Source organism: Camelus bactrianus, chromosome 5 (genome assembly GCF_048773025.1).
Source record: "Camelus bactrianus isolate YW-2024 breed Bactrian camel chromosome 5, ASM4877302v1, whole genome shotgun sequence".
Classification (NCBI taxonomy): Eukaryota; Metazoa; Chordata; class Mammalia; order Artiodactyla; family Camelidae; genus Camelus; species Camelus bactrianus.
Genome location: NC_133543.1, coordinates 78,584,389 through 78,603,704, shown reverse-complemented (window position 1 = coordinate 78,603,704; position 19,316 = coordinate 78,584,389). Strand labels below are relative to the sequence as shown.

General features: G+C 43.3%; 1 protein-coding gene across 1 annotated transcript in view; it reads left to right on the top strand.

Moving 5' to 3' along the window:
- Window positions 1-19,316, top strand: part of LOC105082310 (aldehyde oxidase 2) — a 48,656-nt gene that overhangs the window by 7,431 nt on the left and 21,909 nt on the right. Inside the window, exons 7-16 of the mRNA XM_074364190.1 lie at window positions 778-900; window positions 3,539-3,635; window positions 4,235-4,359; window positions 5,087-5,220; window positions 7,180-7,267; window positions 9,514-9,600; window positions 9,789-9,980; window positions 11,996-12,223; window positions 16,500-16,595; window positions 18,510-18,638. Of these exons, the coding sequence (XP_074220291.1) occupies window positions 778-900; window positions 3,539-3,635; window positions 4,235-4,359; window positions 5,087-5,220; window positions 7,180-7,267; window positions 9,514-9,600; window positions 9,789-9,980; window positions 11,996-12,223; window positions 16,500-16,595; window positions 18,510-18,638 (1,299 nt within the window). The remainder of the gene's footprint in view (window positions 1-777; window positions 901-3,538; window positions 3,636-4,234; window positions 4,360-5,086; window positions 5,221-7,179; window positions 7,268-9,513; window positions 9,601-9,788; window positions 9,981-11,995; window positions 12,224-16,499; window positions 16,596-18,509; window positions 18,639-19,316) is intronic.

The window sequence follows — 19,316 nt, the reverse complement described above, 5'->3', positions numbered from 1 at the left end:
ACTCCAGATGAAGAGGTTGGCTATTACTTAAGAGCTATATTATCTGCTCGGGCCGCCATAACAAAATACCACAGACTGGGTGGCTTAAAAAACAGAAATTTCTTTTCTCACAGTTCTGGAGACTAGAAGTCCAAGATCAAGGTGTTGGCAGGTTTCTCCTGAGGCCACTCTTCCCAGCTTGCAGATGGCCTCCTCCTGTGTTCTCACATGGCCTTTTCTCTGTGTATGAGCCTCCCTAGTGGCCCTCGCTCTTCTTAGAAGAAGACCAGCCATATGGAATTAGAGCTTTACCACTGTGACCTTGTTACCTTAATTAGCTTTTTAAAGGTCTTATCTCCAGGAACAGTCACATTGAGGGTTAGGGCTGCAACATACGAATCTGGGGATTGTGGAGGGAAACACAAGAATTACATTGTACAAAAAAAAAAAAATACTTTCCTTATCTTTAAACTCCAAAATGACACCATAAAGGCAACACCTATGAACCGACCTTGACAGAGGACACAGCAGATGCAGGTCACAGCCAATCTCACATCCATGCTGTGGCTTACATTCACTTAGTAAAATGGCCAGTGGAATGATCTGTATTATTTGAATTAATTTTTTAATTAAAATTTAAAAGACTTCTTTTTTAGCCAAGCACATGTAGTCGAAGGTGACTCCAATGTCATTCTCACTCTTCACCATGATAACCAAGACACCAGCTGTTGGTAGGTTGGCGCTCACAGTACTTCTGCCCAGAATTTTCTACCTGCCTCACGCATGTACTTTCCGCAGGTCCTTTGTGTGGGCCAGATCATCTGTGCCGTGGTTGCAGGATCAGATGTGCAGGCCAAGCGTGCAATTGAAAAGATAAAGATAACCTATCAAGACCAGGAGCCGGTAATCTTCACCATCCAGGTAAGCAGGCTGCCTGGTCTCTCCTGGAAGAGTGACTTGTGGAATCACAAGTCACTTCATAAACTTCTTAATATGAGACTAAGCCCATGCTTTACTTTGTTCTTCTCACTGGTTTGCTCTGGAAAAATCCTCTTTGTCCGAAAGATAATTACTTATATGAATTAAAATTGGCTTTGGCTCCAAGAAACAGGAAGAAAAGTAGAAGTTTCTTTCCCTCTCACATTCAGAAAGTCTACAAATGGTGGGTCCCAGGCTTCGGGGGGGTTCTGATGTCAGGGGTCTCAGCCCCTTGCAGCTAGCTGCTCCGTCCTGCATGGTTTCCAGTCTCAGGTCACACTTTGGTCCACAATGGCTCCTGAAGTTCTGGCCATGAAGTCAGCAGAGAGAATGAGATGACAAAGAAGAGCATGTCCCCTCCCTTTAAGGACACTTCCCAGAGTTGCACATAACCTTCCTACGTCTCGTGTGTTAGAACCTAGTCACATGCCACACCCAGCACACCTGGAAAGGGGAGCTGGGAGATGCAGGTTTCATCCTAGGTGGCTAGGTATGCATTAGAAGTTGGGGATTCTATTACTTGAGGAAAATGGTGATTACAGTTATTGGGAACAATAATGTTTTCAAGGTGGAGCCCCGAAGCAATGCGACTATCGTGATGGAATGCTACAGAAATTCCCATTCTCATTTCTGGGTCTAGATGATGGAATGCAGATGCTGCTTCCAACAAAAATAATGAATTTAGATTAGAAAAGCCAGGTGTGGACTGGGGTTTGCAGGTCCTAACTCAATAAAGGACAAGTTCATAGCAATTGAGTTGAGAAAAACTTACTTCTTTGTGAAAGAAAATAAAAAATTTTCAAAGGGCTTGGTGAACCATTTGAGCCTTTTTGAAATATGTCTAAAAGGTACAACTTGGTCAATATTCAAAGTGTTAAAAAGGTCACTTTGTAAGATTAAATGAGTTGATATGTTTAAAGCACTTAGAACAGAACTGGCACCTAGTTAGAGCTCACTAAATATGGCATATGTTATAATAAGGTTATATACCCATATGACACATTTGTGTTGTATTCTGCAACACTGCAGAACTAATTTATTTTAGGAATTTTTTTAAATACATTCCTTGAGGTCTTCTACATGGACAATCATATCATCTGCAAATAGAGAGGTTTTTTTTTTTCTTTCTAATCTTTATACCTTTTATTTCTTTTTCTTGTCTTTTTGCAATGGCTAGAACTTCTTGCACTATGTTGCATGAAAATAGTGAGGGTGGGGGAAAAAAGAGAATGGTGAGGGTGGACAATTGTCTTGTTCCCAAACTTAGAAGGAAAGCATTCAGTCTTTTACCATTAAGTATAAGAAATGAACATATGTATGTATGTGCATGGCTGGGACGTTGTGCTGTACACTAGAAATTGACACGTTATAACTTACTGTACTTGAATTAAAAAGATCATTGTTGGCCATTAAAAAAAGTATGATGTAAGCTATAGGCTTTTTTTTTTTAACATTGTTTGTTGAGTTACAGTCATTTTACAATGTTGTATCAAATTAGCTATAGGCTTTTTAATACATGCTTATTCAGTTTAAGGTCATTCCCATCTATTCCTAACTTACTGAGAGTTTATTATGATTGTGTGTTGGATTTTGTCAAATGCTTATTCTATATCAAGGAATATGATCAGTGATTTTTCTTCTTTAGTCTGTTGATATGTTGGATTACCTTGCTTGATTTTTGAATGCTGAAATAGCTTTGCACAGCTGGACAAATCCTATGTGGTCATGGTCTTTCACCAAGTAATTATAACTTAAGCTTAAATGTATCAGTAAAGATGTACTTAATTGTTTAAAAAAAGAAAGAAAGAAAGAAAAGAAAAAGGAAGCTGATGGACTTAAGGCCATTGGCGAGTACAATGCAGGAGACAGGTGCCATTGTGAAGCATGGAAAACACCCGGGCCTAAAGGCTAAGTGAGGATCAGCTGTCAGAAGGTTAACCCTCAGAACCTCAGAATGAGATACCTTCTGGTCTTCATATGTGAGTCAGGTCATGTTATTTTTGGAAAAAAAAAAAAAAAAAAGATCAAAGAGCTAGAAAGGCCCTTATGAGATGTACCAAATATGCAAAGAAATGAGCAAACTTCCTACCATTTCTGTTGGACTTTATTGCCTCAGAAATGCGTTAGGACTTGAATCTTCCCCCTCAGCACAGTCTCATTCCAGTACAAGACACAGGTCTGATACAAGTATTTTTCTTCAGGGAGAGGGGAGAAAGGGCAGGCCCCGAACCACACTCATTCTGCATTTGGACCCCTCACCTGTTCCCTGGAGAGCCACACTAAAAATGAGAAATGAGTAGTTACCATCCTGGACCATCCTAGTGTCCCCAGACCTCAGTTCTTAATGTTTCTCTAATCCTCATTGGTTTTCTCTCTACGTAGAAGGCATTTCCTCTGACATCTCATCCCTGCGGCGAGTCTGCTTCTCTGCTACTCACTTGCCTGACACCTTCCATGTGTCCTAGCAGATGGCTATTTTCAGGAGTTTACTGGCTTTTGAGTAAGAAAAAATTGCCAGTAAAAGAAAACAATAAAAAGAATTGGCTTTGTGGGGGTTTTTTTTTTTTTTCCTGTTACTCAGGATGCCATAAAACACAATTCATTCCTCTGCCCTGAAAAAAAACTTGAACAAGGAAACATTGAGGAGGCATTTGAAAAAGTCGATCAAATCGTTGAAGGTAAGTGACCCAAGATAGTTCATAGAATCTTTGTGTGATTCTATTCTGACGCAGACATTGAGAGCATGTGATTTCCTCTCAGAAAGACCATCTTCTAAAGTCTTGACACTTTGCCAAAGTCCTCTCCTGTCGCTTCCTTTCAAGTTGTGTGGATGTTGCTTGGAGGGTGGAAGGTACAGAGCAACAGAATAGAAAAAAAAAATCCTAGGACTTTGATTGGTCAAGGGCAGAGTGAGGCATGGAAGCAGACACTTTCAACTTGCTATCCAGAACCGCAGTCTCTGAAAGAGATGGCCTCAGTTGTCACAGGACAGATGCCTCATCCAGCAGTCCCTTGGTCAAGACAAATCCAGCTGGCCAGGCCACGTCTCACTTGCTTTTGGGAAAAAAAAAATTGAAGGGGCTGGGGAGAGGTAATTAGGTTTATTTACTTATTTTTAATGGAGGTACTGGGGACTAACCCCAGGACCTCATGCATGGTCAGCATGCACTCTACCACTGAGCTCTACCCTTCCCTGTCACCTGCTTTTACATTCCCCAATGTGGCAATTCCCAACCAGCAACACCTTCAGGGCTTCCCCTGTGCTTGCACTTAACAGGAGAGGTCCATGTTGGAGGACAGGAACACTTTTACATGGAAACCCAGAGAGTGCTTGTTATTCCAAAGACAGAGGACAAAGAACTGGACATTTATGTGTCAACACAGGATCCAGCCCACGTGCAGGTGAGATCCGGGGTCGCCTCCACCTCCCCCAACTTCCTAATTCCGTCATGGCCTTCAGCCTCCATGGCCTCCCAGGTGGCTGCCATTTTGCCTGCAGAATCTTAGAATCCAAGTCCTGGACATCGGCAGAACAGCTAAGACCCCAGAACCTTTTTTTATGTTTTCTGGTCGGGTCAAGTAAATAAAAGAGCAGCCACAGTCACTTGCAGTGTATAGAGAACTTCCACTGGCTTCACGCTTAAATGTGATTGGGATTGGACGGCAACCCAATTATTTTTGTACTTGATTTTTCCCCAAAATAATCATTACAAGTAAACTTCGGAGTAAACGCATCATTTCATGTTTTTTTTTTCCAGTCACAAAGCGCTCCAGGTTTCAGCTGCAAACATCTTCTTTAGTAGATTGTCAGGAGTTTGCTGGTTTTCACCCTGCTAGGACTTTGGGTGTAAGCTTTTGGCTAGGATTCCAGCTACTGACAGGAATCCAGGACTCTGACCGTTTCCCTTTTGGAAAATATCATTTTTCTGCTAGAAAGTTTATTCCGTGAAGATTAACAATGTTTATGAACTCAATAGTGCTCCGTTAAGACAGAGCTACCTCAGTTTTTTATTAGTTTTTTTTCTGACAGTAGATGTGGATGAATTTTGCTGTGATGTGTTTCAGGAAGCAAAAAGTCTTCTTTGCCATTTCACTCTTGTAAAACTTTCGCATTACCTACATTTTACAGAAAACAGTGTCCTCTACTTTAAACATCCCCATCAACAGGATCACCTGTCACGTAAAAAGAGTGGGTGGAGGTTTTGGCGGGAAGGTAGGAAGACCAGCTGTATTCGGGGCTATTGCGGCTGTGGGCGCCATCAAGTAAGTGCACTTGGGGTCACGGGAGGCCATCAGATGCACAGAGCTGAGGGCAGATTAGCGGCCTGGGAGTCACTTGGACTGCTGTTACAACCACCTGAGTGTCCTTGGGCAACTCAGCCTTCTGTCTCTTTTTCTGCAGAATTGTGGATAATACTATCCACTTTCTTAGAGTTAGTGGAAAAGTCAGATGCACGTTGAACCTTGAACAGGCTAATTTGCTATCAAAGGGAAAAGTGGTATTATTAGTTGAATACCCCCAGGGCTGGGGCTGCCCTGTCCTGAGCTTCAGGGAAGGGGACCCATTTAGGAGCAGGGCAAGTCACCCGCCCAAGTGGAGTGCCAAGGGGGAGGCTGCTCCCCTACTTTTCCCTCCTATCCTCACCTGCAGACAGGGTGGGGTGAGGAAGGAAAGGCTGCCACCCTCTGCCTCCCTTCTCCTGGGAAGGGCTGGTTCTTCAGTGTGTGCTCGACAGACACGTGACTCCTCAAAAAGAGCCCCTGGGCTCACCTCAGCCTGGAAGTCTCGCTCCTTCACTCTTTCTGCAGTTCATGGTGCTGGCTTTTCTGCTCCTTGTTCATTTTTTGTGGCTGTTTCTCTGTTTGTTTCTCTGTTTCTCAAGCCCCAATCATCCAGCAAAGTTCAAAGGTCTTGCTTCCTTCAACAACTTCAATGTAGTTCAAAGGTCCCAAAGCACTCAGATATGTGTCCCATTTTGCTGTGAGAGGCAGGATCGGAATCCCATCCCCAGTTTTTTCCATAACAAAGCTTTATTCACACCCACCAAGGACTCAGCAAGGGATCATTCATTCATTGTATTCCCACCAGGTTTTGTGCACTTAAGATTTCTCAAACATGACTGTACATTGGAGTTATCTGGGGTGCATTTAAATCCCAATAGCTAGGCTGCCCCATATTGACCCAGGCATCAGTCTATTTTAAAACTTCCCCAGTGGTTCCACTGTGCAATCCAATCTGGGAACCAGTGCCTTAAGCTACAACCTTGCCTTAGCACACACCTGCCATGCATTAAGTGGTCCCCAGAGCAGTGTTCCCAAACTGCTGATAATAAGGGTCTCCTGGGCACATAGAAACTCCTGCCTCCCCATCCCAGACCCACTGACTCAGGATCACCAGGAAATGGACCTGGAAACTGTACATTTAACTGATGCCCCAGGTGGTCCTCACCATTAAAGAAGACCAGGAAACCTTGTTCTAGAATCATGGTTTTCAACATGTAACTGGAGACATTTGCATCAGAACCACTGAGGAAAATGCAGATTCTAGGGCCCCTTCCAACCTATCCAATCAGGAATCTGCATTTCAGCAGCACTCCAGATGATTCTTCTGCACTCCAAAGTCTGGGCACCTCTGCCCCAGAGATACAGAACCTTCTAGTTGCCCAAGGGCCCAACCTGGCCAACACAGTAGCACTCATGAATGAAAACAAAAACGCTAACCCAGATATCCTAGGCCAAGTGCTTGGCCTTGTTTTTCCCATTGTCTTGTTAAGTTTGCATTTCTCTGTTCATACTCCTTCTCCTCTGTAACTGGTGGTGGGACATGCAAAATGAATGAATCCAGGTGAAGGTCAAATTTGAAGTCATGAGAACATAAGTTAACTGACATGTGACATTAATCCCTTTTGGCTAGATTTCCAAACACTGAGTTATAGAACACAGAGACAATAGGAATTTAATCATACATCAGTTCAAAACAGTGCCTAGCATATTGTATGCACTCACTGAATGCTATCGATAAGTTAATATATGAGGGATGGTTAAATGAATGGTTGGATATACAGCTGGGAGGGTGGACGGTAGCTGAATAAGGTGAATAGATGGATGGGTGGGTAGACAGTTAAATGAGGAGATGGATAAATAGGTAGGTAGATGGCAGATGGGTACATGGATGGATGGGTAGGTGGGATGGGTGAAGGATCTAAGATTTGTTTTCTTTAGAACTGGTCACCCCATTCGTCTTGTTCTTGATCGTGAAGACGATATGTTAATAACTGGGGGAAGACACCCATTATTTGGAAAATATAAAGTAAGTATTAAAGATGAAAATATTAAAGTACCTCATTTTATTTGAATGGTTTTATCCTTTTCTATTAATTCAATTTTGCTAAATTTTAAAAACAATAATCTTAGTATCTAAAACATTAAAAGAAGATATATGCTGTGTATTTGAATGCTCATAACATTTTGTGAGGAACTTTTAGTAAATCTATTGTAGAGTTATGAAGAAGCTGAATGATAAAAATACAATTTCCAATAATGATAAAAAACACTATTGAAGGGATAGGATTTATGTTAGTGGTTCCTCAAAGACAAAAAAAAAAAAAAAAACATGAAAGAAGCTACAGATATCGTTATACCAAGACTTCTTGACTATAAAAATATTATTTTTTGGTAAAAATGTTTGGAAACAATTTGACCATTTCAACTGCAAAAGCATTTTTTGCAAGTGTTTCCACCAAATGGTTATGAAAGTGTCACAAAAGCTCTTTGCAAATAGGAAAAAAAGAATCCACTAACTAGTGAAATAATTTAAAATTGTCTCAAACCATGTTCATTGCATTTTTATGTGTTTATGCATAAACACTATTAAAAATAATTGCTGGGATCTACCTGACAACAGCACTACTTTTCAAATTTGTGACTGAGTTGTAAGGACAATTCTAATATAATATTTCTACATCAAACATGCTTTGTTTGGAAATTGCTTATAGCATACACGTAGCTAGGTTTTCTGTCTGATTTTATCATTGCCTTAGATTACCAATTATTGTATTTCCAGTATTACTCAAGCCACAGCTTTCCATCCCACACTATAATTTGATCTCTCCTATTGGCATTAGCAGTTTTTATAATTAGAAAGGAAAGGATCATAGTTCGCCATTAAATCTTTCATTTGCCTTCAAATAAAAGGGAAATCAATATTCGCACTATTATAACATTCTAGGCCCAAGAGCAATGCAGAAGCACCCTCTGGGATTGTGGCAGTTGGTGTTATGGTGGTTGTTGAGTTTCCTTGGTTTTGGCCTAGACTATATAAATCAGGCTTTAATTATATCACAGTTATGAGAGTAATACTAGTACTTATTAAGAGGGTTATAGACTATAAAAAATTTTGGTAATTGTAGTAGTACAAAATATAACTTAAAAGAAACAAATAATCAGACTTTGAAAAAACGAATTTTATTTTTAAATAAATATAATTTTACTTTCAATATTATAATGTGTACGTGTGTGTATCCTCATTCCAACCTAGCTAACAAAGTTTTGCTTGGCTATTCAGAGCTATTTGTAAATTAGCATATCAGATGTTTATGTGCGAACAAGTTCTTCCAAAATTCTTGAAAAGTTCATACTGTTTGAGAATCTCTCAGCTCCCTCGTTTGTGGTACTATTTTGCTTAGCAATCCTTTCTTCATGAAAAGTCAAAGGTAGACTTCAGCCTAGCATTTGTCAAAATTACTATAAATTCTGAATTGTTACATGTTGCTCTGTTTCCTAACTTCTCTGATTTATTATCCAGCATTTCCCTTGGAGAAGATGATAATAACCATATAGGTAAACGGTTCCAGCCATGTATTTATTCCTGATTTCAAAAAGGCAAAGGGACCAGGGCCAATTCTTTTTTGGTAGAACTACAATAGGGAGTGGGAAGTTTTGTTTTCATTCTGGGCTGTGCAGACAAAATGGTCTGGGTGGGTGGGAAGGGAGTGTCCACTTCAGAAAAATGCAAGCTGCGTTCAGTGAGTCCCAAGTAGTAACAGTGGCACTCACTCACATTTGTTACATCCTTCATCAGTTAAGTGCTCCGAGCTCAGTTAAGATCAGAGCAGTCATTCCTATGTCCATCCTCCAATGGGAGGCTTTCCGGAAACGAAGTGCACTCCAGTTCATTCCGTCGCACTCTGGAATTCCAGAAGCTTTTCTACAAGGGGGAAAGCCACAGACTAAATTAGAAGGAAAACCAATAAAAAGTGAAGAAGAATCTTCCAAGAATAAGGAAGAAGAGGGTAACAATTATATACAAGTAAGGGCTGTAGAATTCCACATTGACTGTGAAGCCAGAAAATTACATGTTGAAAGGAAAGGGCTCAGCAAAATTCAGGTCCTAAGAATTTGGTCCTTTGTCAGCCAAGCACCAAAAAACAAGGGAATATTCGGACATGGTTCACAACAAAGCAAACGGGAGGGGTCTGTATTCAGTCCTGCCCCATGGTGGAGCTGGGCTGTGGCTCAAACTTAGCAGGTAAATTCTAAACCACCATTTGGTAACAGGTGGGATTCATGAACAACGGGCGAATCAAAGCTCTGGACATCGAGTGCTTCATTAATGGAGGTTGCACACTGGATCACTCCGAGCAGGTACGTGCATCAGAGACTGGCACCATCCTTGTGGGTGAACAGAAGGAAGAATTTCTAGATGCGTCTCCATGGAGCAGTTTCTTCAAGTACTTGTACCTAGTTCCACAAGCAGTTCAGCTCTACACTTGACTTTTAGAGAAAAGAATAAAGTTTTGTCCAATGTACATGAATATCTCCTTTTACTTTAGGTAACAGAATTTCTTATTCTAAAGCTGGAAAATGCATATAAAATCCGCAACCTTAGGCTCCGGGGCCGTGCATGCCTGACAAATTTACCGTCTAACACGGCCTTTCGCGGGTTTGGCTTCCCACAAGGAACCCTGGTAACAGAATCCTGCATCACAGCTGTGGCAGCCAAGTGTGGCCTCCTGCCAGAAAAGGTAAGGTTATAACTGAAGTCTTAAACAAGGTTGCTGAAGAATCAGATGAGGTGGGAAACCAGCTAGCCAAGGAAACACCCCGGGAGAACCACGCAAATTAGCCCTGGCTCAGAAGTCCAGATAAATTAAGAGCTACCTAAAAGAACTCACCTCCCCCGAAAGGTCTCCCTCCTTATGTGACGATTTCTATTTTTCTTTCTTTTTTTAATTTGTACAAAAATACTCTTTTTAAAATTCAAACCACACTGTAGTTATTAAAGGAAAAAGTGAACATCCCCTTTCTCATCCCCCATCCCTGCTGGTTAAGGGTAACCGCTGGTGACAGGTCCATGTTTATTGTTTTGGCCCTTTCTCTCTTTACCCACCCATCAATCTTCATACACACATAAACACTGACATAGGATGCATATGTGCACATATGTGATTATTTACCAAAATGAGACCATAATAAACACATAATTCTGCACCTTACTTTTTCTACATGACAATATGCCATGGCCATCTTCCCATGTCAGTAGAATGATCTACTTCATTCATTCTTATGACTGGATGTACCGTAATTTATTTAGCCACTCCACTATTGATACTCATTCAGGTTGTTACCCATCTTTTGCTATTAAAATGGTATTGGTACAGATGTACAAAGGTTATACCTTTGCCCTACTGTGTATCTGTAGCATAAATTTACAGAAGCAGAATTGCTGGTGCACTTGAAAGCTTTTGAGAGATACTTCAAAGGAATGCCGTCCAAAACTATTATTTTGTGCAAGCTCCTAGAAGTTACACAGAAGGTACAATATGCCAGACCGGAGAGGCAGCCACTGGTAACTGAGATCATTGTTGATACACCCTTTCACTCCTCACGCATTCCAAGCAGATTCCAGCCTACTTTTCCACTTCTATCCCGTTTCCCCAGCATAGACCCTCTGCTCCAGCAAAGACTCTCCATGATTTTGAACCCCTTTGTCCTTAAATTTAACAAGGAGGACTACCAGGTCTGTGATTTGTGATGGTCAGGGTACTTCCTATAGACAAATGAACACCTAAATATTGAGCAAAGAAGACAATGGTTACCCTAAGAGAAGTCACATAAAATGTTCTATGGGTACAAAGATGGAGGACATCCCATTAGCGCAGGGGAGGAGAGTCAGGCAGAACTTTCTGGAAAAGGTGGCACTGAAGATGCACCTTGAAGAATAATAGTACAAAGAATGAAAAGGTAATCTGGGCCAGTGGAACACCCAAACAATCCAAGGCAGCCTTTTTTTGGCTGTTTTTTTTTTAATCTACAAAATGAAGACAGTGTGACTCACTGCACAGAGTTCCTGCAAGAACTAAATTAGTTAGCATTCATGAGAATATTTCTTTTCATACACTGGATAGTTTTATTCCAGTGTAACTGCTGATAATCATAATTCTCTTGTTGTCATCAGAGTGGGGATAATGAAAAACCTTGAGCTTGTATCAGTGAGCTCTCTTTCTTCTTTGTCAGGTGTTGCAAGTTTCTAGGACATAAGACACAACCTATATTGAAGTACATTTTTTAAAAGATTTGACTGCACACTCCTAAGGCAATTGGAAGGCTTGGAGATCTGTTATTTGTCATCAGCTACAATGCTCTTCCTCTCTAGAGGAACAAGTCTTCAGTTATAACAATAAATCCTTACTTTAATATATTATTTACAAACTCTGCTCCACCCTCTGAACCTTAGGGAAAAAAGGGAGAATCTGCCTCCTTAGGCCCCTCCATCCACCTGCCCTTCACAGATCAGTCACTACCTCTACCCTCTACTTCCAGGAGGGAGAGACCTCGAGTGCTGCATTGAAGAAGAGATGAGAAATAACCCTCATTATTTCTGCAAAAGCACATGCTGTTCAAAGAAAAAGAAAAAAAAAAAAACCCTATCTTCTTCCCACTGAAGTTTATGCGTTGGTGGAGAGGCTTTTCAAATCTCTATTTTGTAGTCAGTTTCTGTCTTATCATTAAGTATTGACTCAATTTCCCACCCATTCAGGTTAGGGAGAAAAACATGTACAGAACAGTTGATAAGACTATCTACAAGCAAGCGTTCAGCCCTGAGACCCTGATAAGATGTTGGAATGAATGTCTGGGCAAGTCTTCCTTTCATAGCAGAAGGATGCAGGTGGCAGAGTTCAATAAGCAGAATTATTGGAAAAAGAGAGGCATTGCTATGATCCCCATGAAGTTCTCAGTCGGCTTTGCTGCAACAAGCTATCATCAGGTAAGTCTCCTCCGTGGGTAAGTGACCCTGGTGTCAGACCCGCTCGGGGCCCAGTCAGCTTGGGCTGACTTGGGAAGAGTGTCACATCTCCCAGGGCACTGAGCCCATCTCCCCCCACCCCCACCCCCACCCCCGCACCTGGGAGAAACGTACAGAACTCCCCTGAGCCCACCCCCACCTGCAAGCACTTTCAACCCAGTGCAGTAGAGAATGCCTTGGTGGCAGAAAGCAGCATGAGTGAGCATGAGCCCCACCACAGCAGAACGGCCAGGAGGGAGCGCTGCCCCCACTAAAACCCTGCTGCTCCATGAGGGGAGGAGAGCCCACAAGGCCTGTGGTGCTGTCCTTTCCGAGCTCAGGGGCCTCATGGCTTGTGTGGAAATGGGCTTCTCCTGGTCTCTGCCCCAGACCCACAGCACTCCTCTGTACACCTGAGTCTGAGATTTAAAAAGTTGTTCCATTTGCCCTGACTGGCTGGCTGCTCTCGCAGCTGCCCCTCCCAGGAATCTGTGTCAGTTCTGCGGGGGGAATGGTATTGGGGTGGGGTCCAAAAATCCTCCCAGGCAGATCTGTGAAAGAAGAGGCCAGTCATTCAGAGGCCCTACCCAGAAGGGAGGAGGAGGGGTGACTGGGATGAGCACATCAAACAGCACAAGGACTGGTACAGAGGAGTTTCTCAGCCATCCCAGTGGCTCATAGGCAGGAAAGCCGTCAGAAAACTGGGAGAGGCTGGTGCCTCCCCATTACTGTCACCTCCCCATTACTGTCACCAAAAGCAGAAAGTCAGCAACTGGAAAATCTTACACGCATTAGATCTAAATCTAAATCTAAACTTAAAAATGCATTAGATCTCCCTTGTGTGTCTAACACTGAAACCATTCTTCTACTTATACCCAGCTACTGACAGCCAGTAGGTACACACACACACACACACACACACCCCTCACACAAAAGCTGTCCTGCCTAGGGACATTCTTCTTAGGGTACAAAGCAGTTGCCCCAAATCCCTAATCAACTGGAGCCAGATGGACCTGAGCAATCCTTGGCTCTGCCACTTACTAGCTGTGTGATATTAAGCAAGTTATTCAACCTCTCTGAGCCACAGCTTCTCCAATTATAAAATGAGAATAATAATCCTTTCTCCTCAGATTGATGATGATTCAATGAGACACTGCATGTAGGATCTGGCAGGTTTCCTGGTACACTGTGTACTATCCAGGGCAGCCCTAAGCCCTTCCCCAGGAGATCTCAGACACCTCTCAGGGCTGTGGCTCCTCTGGTGGGTAGGACTTTCTGGACTCCTGGGTCACACTCCTGTTCTGGTCCAGTGTGCTCATTTTATAAAGAGGCATGAGGAGGTTAACTGTCATGTATACAAGTCTGGACTGAATCAACATCTGGGATGTAAGAGATCCTAGGTAGCTGCCAGTGTGGTTTTTTTCTCTGACACCAAATGTCATGTCTTCTCCACCAATTCACCAATACCAACTAGGGTCCAACAGCTCAATTCAGTTCTGACACTAACTCCCCAGGGTTAGCGCAGACCCCACAGATCAAGAGCTCAGTCCCACAAGATGGTCCCCACTTCAGATGCTGGTCCACGTGGGGTGCCCAGACTACCCACAGTTCTGCCCAGCCAAATCCAAATTCAGGCGTTTCCACTACCCACCCTCAGGTTTGATCATACGAAAGAACAACTCACAGAACTCAGGAAAGCACTTTACTTACAACTATTACTGGTTTATTGTTAAGGATCCAACCCAAGAACAGCCAAACAGGAGATAATAAGACCTTGCATAAGGCAAGGTCTGGGGGAAGGGGAACTGAGCTTGCACGCCCTCTCCATCAGGCATGCCACCCTCCAGCCTGTGGATGTGTTCACCAACCGAGAAGCTCCCAGAACCCCATCATTTGGAGAGGGGGCTATAGGCTTCTTTACACAGGCTGGTTGATGGGATCATTGACCATTGGTCGTTGAACTCAGTCTCTAGTTGCTCTCCCCTCCTGGAGCCTGGGAGATAACGGCTGAAAGATGGAACCCTCTGACCATGTGTTTGGTTTTTCTGGAAATGAGCTCCCATTCTAAAGTTATCTAGGCTCCCCCCATGAATGATTCCATTAGCATACAGAAGACAGTAAATTCCAAGAATTTTCGGAGTTCTGTGACAAGAACCAGGGCCAAACACCACTTTTTTTTTTTTTCGGTTTGGTTTGGTTTGGGTTTTTTTTTTTTTTAAATGTTTTCATGGAAGTAGAACTGCTATACAATATTATATAAGTTACAGGTGTACAATATAGTGATTCACAATTTTTGAAGGTTCTACCCCATGTATAGTTATGATAAAATATTGGCTATATTCTCCGTGTTATACAATATATTCTTGTGTCACGTTCATTTTTTTATTATACCACATCTCCCCTCACCTGTGTGACTGCCCTTCACCTAAACCATAGCCTACTCTCTGCCATCACCCATGGGAGCCAACTTCTCATCTTGCCACCAAAAAAAACCAGATTTCTTTAAATCAAGCACCGACTTTGTCTCCATCTGAAAGGCCTCCAGCTTCCCCACAGAGTTTGAAACTGGCACACCCAAGTTGGGAGTTGAAGTGTGTTATTCCAGGTCAGCTGATGACTCACAAAGCTGGAACAGCTACTCTCTAAATTAGGGATGAGAGGCAGTGTCCTCAGAGGGAGTGAAAAGGCCCACAGTAAATAAGTACTATTATTAGCACCTTCAAGCCTTGATGGCCCCGAGCTCCTCCCGGCCATCCTGAACCTCCGGGACACAAATAGACTAGCGTTCTAATTCCTCCTCCTCCTGGAAAGGAAACTACCACATTTCCATTCGTCCAATCTACCAAATATTTATTTAGTGTCTCTGTGATTCAGACCTGCTCAAAGTTCTCTGCAGGACTCACAGATGAACACGACCAGGTGCCCTTCCCCTGGGACACTCTCATGGGCGAACTGGTCACCCTAGCATTTGTTTCCTGTGACTGTGTAACAAAGTACCACAAGCCTGGTGGCTGGAAATAACAGATGTATTTTCTTGCAGTTCTGGAGGCTAGAAGTTCAAAACCCAGGTGTCGGCAAGGCCATGTTGCTTCTGAAGTCTCCAGGGAAGAACCCCTTCTTGCCTCTTTCAGCTTCTGGGGGCTCCTGGTGTTCCTTGACTTGTGGCCACAGAACTCCAATCTCTTGCCTCCGTGTTCATAGGACCTTCTTTCAAGGACACTAGTCAATGAATTTAGGGCCTGCCCTAATCCAGTATGATCTCATCTTAACTAATTATACCTGCAAAGACTCCATTTCCAAATACGGTTACATTCTGAGGTTCCAGGTGGACATGTACATGGGGTGTGGGAGAGGACACTGTTCCACCGAGGACACCCTGCGGGAGGAAGGGCTGAGAAAGTGGCTTTGATCCTTGCCAGAGGGGAATGAGAAGTGTGCGGGGGAAGTTTCCCCAGAATAGAGACCAGGGGGTGTGGGTCTGAAGGCCGGGGAGCAGCACAGGCAAGAGCACAGGTCAGGAAGGAGCAGTCCTAAGGCCAGACTCGGGAGCCAGGAGGGAAAAGACAGGGATGAATCTGGGAATGTTCAAGATACCAAATCCCAGAAGGCCTTGTATTGTAGCAAGGAGCCAGCTTTCCATTCCAGACAATAGGGAGTTTTTGTCCACCTTGCTCAGTGGTGGACCCTTCTCCCCTACATGATCCCTTTCAGTTGTTGTTCGGGGGAACCCCTCCCCGGGCTCCACAGAAGCAGCTGGATCTGTTCTCCCCAGACCCCTTCTGCCACATCCACTGCCTCCCAAAACATTCCACACAATAACGCCTGGTGCTCCGGCCGGTCCCCTACTACACTGTGAGCTATTTGAGGAAGAACCACGTCTTACTCAGTTTTACAGATCTGCAGCTGAGCACAGATTGGCACAAAACACGTGCAAGTACTTACAAATGTCTAAGGAGCTGGCTGAGCGGTCAGCCAGAGAGTTAAAGCAGGGGAGTGACTTTCAGATAGTTGGAACCAATACTCATAGCTCCTGAGGCATCCAAAGGGGCTCCTCCTAAAGCCAGGTTCCTAAGTAGGAACGTTCTCTACAGGCGACTTTAGCGCAAAACAGAGCTGAACTTCAGAATCCTACCAGGAAAGCTTGTCTCTCCGACACTCCCCGCTCCGTGAGATTCGTGTTTCATGACCTCATTTCTGATGCTGACCCTCCCCAAATGCTGACTTGCACTAAGCTGTGCCTTTCGGGGGGTTTCCCTAGGCAGCCGCGCTTGTTCATATCTACACCGACGGGTCTGTGTTGGTCACACATGGAGGCAACGAACTGGGACAAGGTATTCACACCAAAATGCTGCAGGTGAGAGAAACAAAACTCACCTCTCTATCCACTGATGACATGATAAACATCTGGCACTAATTTTACAGTAGATGATGACTCCCTGTATTCAAACCCTAAGAACTTGATGATTTAGTTGAAAAACTTCTTACATGTCAAACAGAATAGCTAAGGTGGTGGAAATCCCACACATGTGCAGATCCTCCCAGAGCCTGGCCAGGGTTTATGGATGGGGGAGGCTGTTAGTGAAAACATCACTGATGGGCCCCCACCCCCGCCCGGAGCACCGCGGTGGGTGCTCTGTACAGGCTTACCTAGAGCGGGAGTTTCTCAACTTTATTATTTCTGAGAACAATATGTGTAATTTTTAAAGTATGGACAAGAATATTAGGGTGCTAATGTATTGTTCTGACAAGCAGTGATGAGAATTTCATCAACTGTCATCATCCTATGATTTTTAAAGGCTATTTTAACACACACATATATATATACTCAAAGCAGGAAGAGATAATCCCGGGAGGAAAAAGAATAATCCTTTAAATTGAGTAAATTTAACTTTAGGACTAATTTACTAAGTTGTTACAGTGCACATCTACAGCTTTTGACTATCCAGTCTCTCAGCTCCTTTGGAATACACCTTCCACACTCCATATAGTTCTGAAGAACTCTTCAACTCTGATACCTTTTAACCTCATCTCCCTTCTTGCCCCAACACCTGCCACAGGTACAGGCATAGGACCTCAGTCTGGCCAGTGATGGTTCCTGAACCCCACTGCGTGGGGATTGGTCCAGGAAGAAGACCACGGCCAACCAAGGCCAGTCAGCATCCTTTCCTGGGACTGATACGTAGATGCTAGGAGAAAGGAACTATTTTCCCTTTGTGGTTGTTTAGCTGCTATGCTATAGGCTACAAGTTGTCAGAGGCAATTCTGTGCCATGGATGAAGCCTGTCTACCATTGGAAATGACATGGCCATTGCAGAATGAAGCAAATGTGAGAGGCTGTGAGAGCCCAGATGAGACCACAAAAGCCCCTAGATACAGACATACATAACACTAGCTCCTCCATCCTTCCCAGTTAGGTGGGCCAATAAATTCCTTTTGGATCGTCATCACCAAGAACTATTCAAATTGTCCCTTTTTTTTTTTTTTCATTTTGCATCTTTCTGGGGAAACTTGATCACTGAACAGCATTCATCTGAAGACTGGCATTTGGGAACAGGTACATACCTGCAGACACCTACAGAAAGTGTCTCTGCAAAAACCAAAAGACATCAGCAGCAAAAATTATGCTTTTTTTCTTTTCTTTCCTCCCCTCCCTTCCTTTCTTTTTCATTTCTTCCTTTTTCATTTCTTCCTTATCAAATATCTTAATTTCCGCATAAGTCTGCTAGAGAAACTGGAAGGAAAAAAGCAGAAAAGAAAAAAATGAACAGCACTTACTAAAGGAGTACAAGCAAGTGGGAACAAATAGAAGAAAGGAGGGAGCTCAAGTTAAGGTGGGAATGAGGGCAAGAAAGAAGACAGGCCCTCAGTGTCACTCCAAGATCGTCAGATACCGACACCAACAGATTTAAGACCAAACTCTGAGTCAGTCCATCTAATTTCTGTCTCTCTTCCTGCCACTACCACCGAGTAATCTCAACTTGGCCTACTCTCTACACCTGTAAATTTATAGAAAAAGGAAATCCTTAACATCCTAAACGCAATCAATTTGAATGGAAGAACTACTGTGAAATATTACCAAGAAAACACTTGAAAAATCAGCGTGAGGCCCTACTAAAAAGTGGTTTTGATAATTATGACACACTATCTTAAGTTTTAAAGGATACTGTGGATATAATTTTAAAAATAGTCATTTCTTAACTAAGAAAAATAATGACTCAAATCTTCACAGAAGTCCTTACCAGACTTGAAATTGTTTCTTTTTCCATAGGTGGCCAGCCGTGAATTAAAAATACCCATGTCCTACATGCACATCTGTGAAACCAGTACAGCCACGGTGCCTAACACAATTGCCACAGCAGCCTCCGTCGGCTCAGACGTCAATGGCAGAGCCGTGCAGGTGCCTCCTCCTGGTTGTCCTTCCCTGGCTGCTTTCTCTACATCTCTGGTTTTCTTTGCTGGATTCAGACACAGTGGTTGGCTTCAGAGAAGTCATCTGTGTCACTGAACATAGGCCTGGGATAACCAAATGGTCAGAAGAGTATGTCTGTTGGAATAGGCTAAACTGGGGTGACAAATAGACCCAGAATATAATGGCTTGAACGCAACAAAAGTTCTTTCTTGCACACATAACAGTCCAGAGGACATGTTCTGTCGTCAGAGCACCCAGGTTGATAGCGATTCCTCCATCTTCAACGTGTGGCTTTCAAGGTTGTCCTGAGCATCATCGTGTCAGTGAGCCAGAGAAGGGAAAGAGCATGGCGGCCAGACCTGGGAGGGATGCAGGTCACCTCCCGTCATCATCCGTCAGCAGGACCAGCCTCAGGCCACATCCAACCGCAGGGCAAACTGGAAAAAAATGTAGAACAGTGGGAAACCATAGGCCCAGATACTATGGAAGGAAGGGAGACTGAATTTTGGTGAACAGGCAGTCTTTGTCCCTGGGAGACACAGAAAGAAGAAATTTAGGTACCAAGTAATGCAAACTGTGCAAGTTTCCCATAACACAAACAAGTTCTTGCAGGCAGGTAAGCAGGCAGAACCCCAGCCAAGTAGGTATGGTGCAATTAAAGTGTCT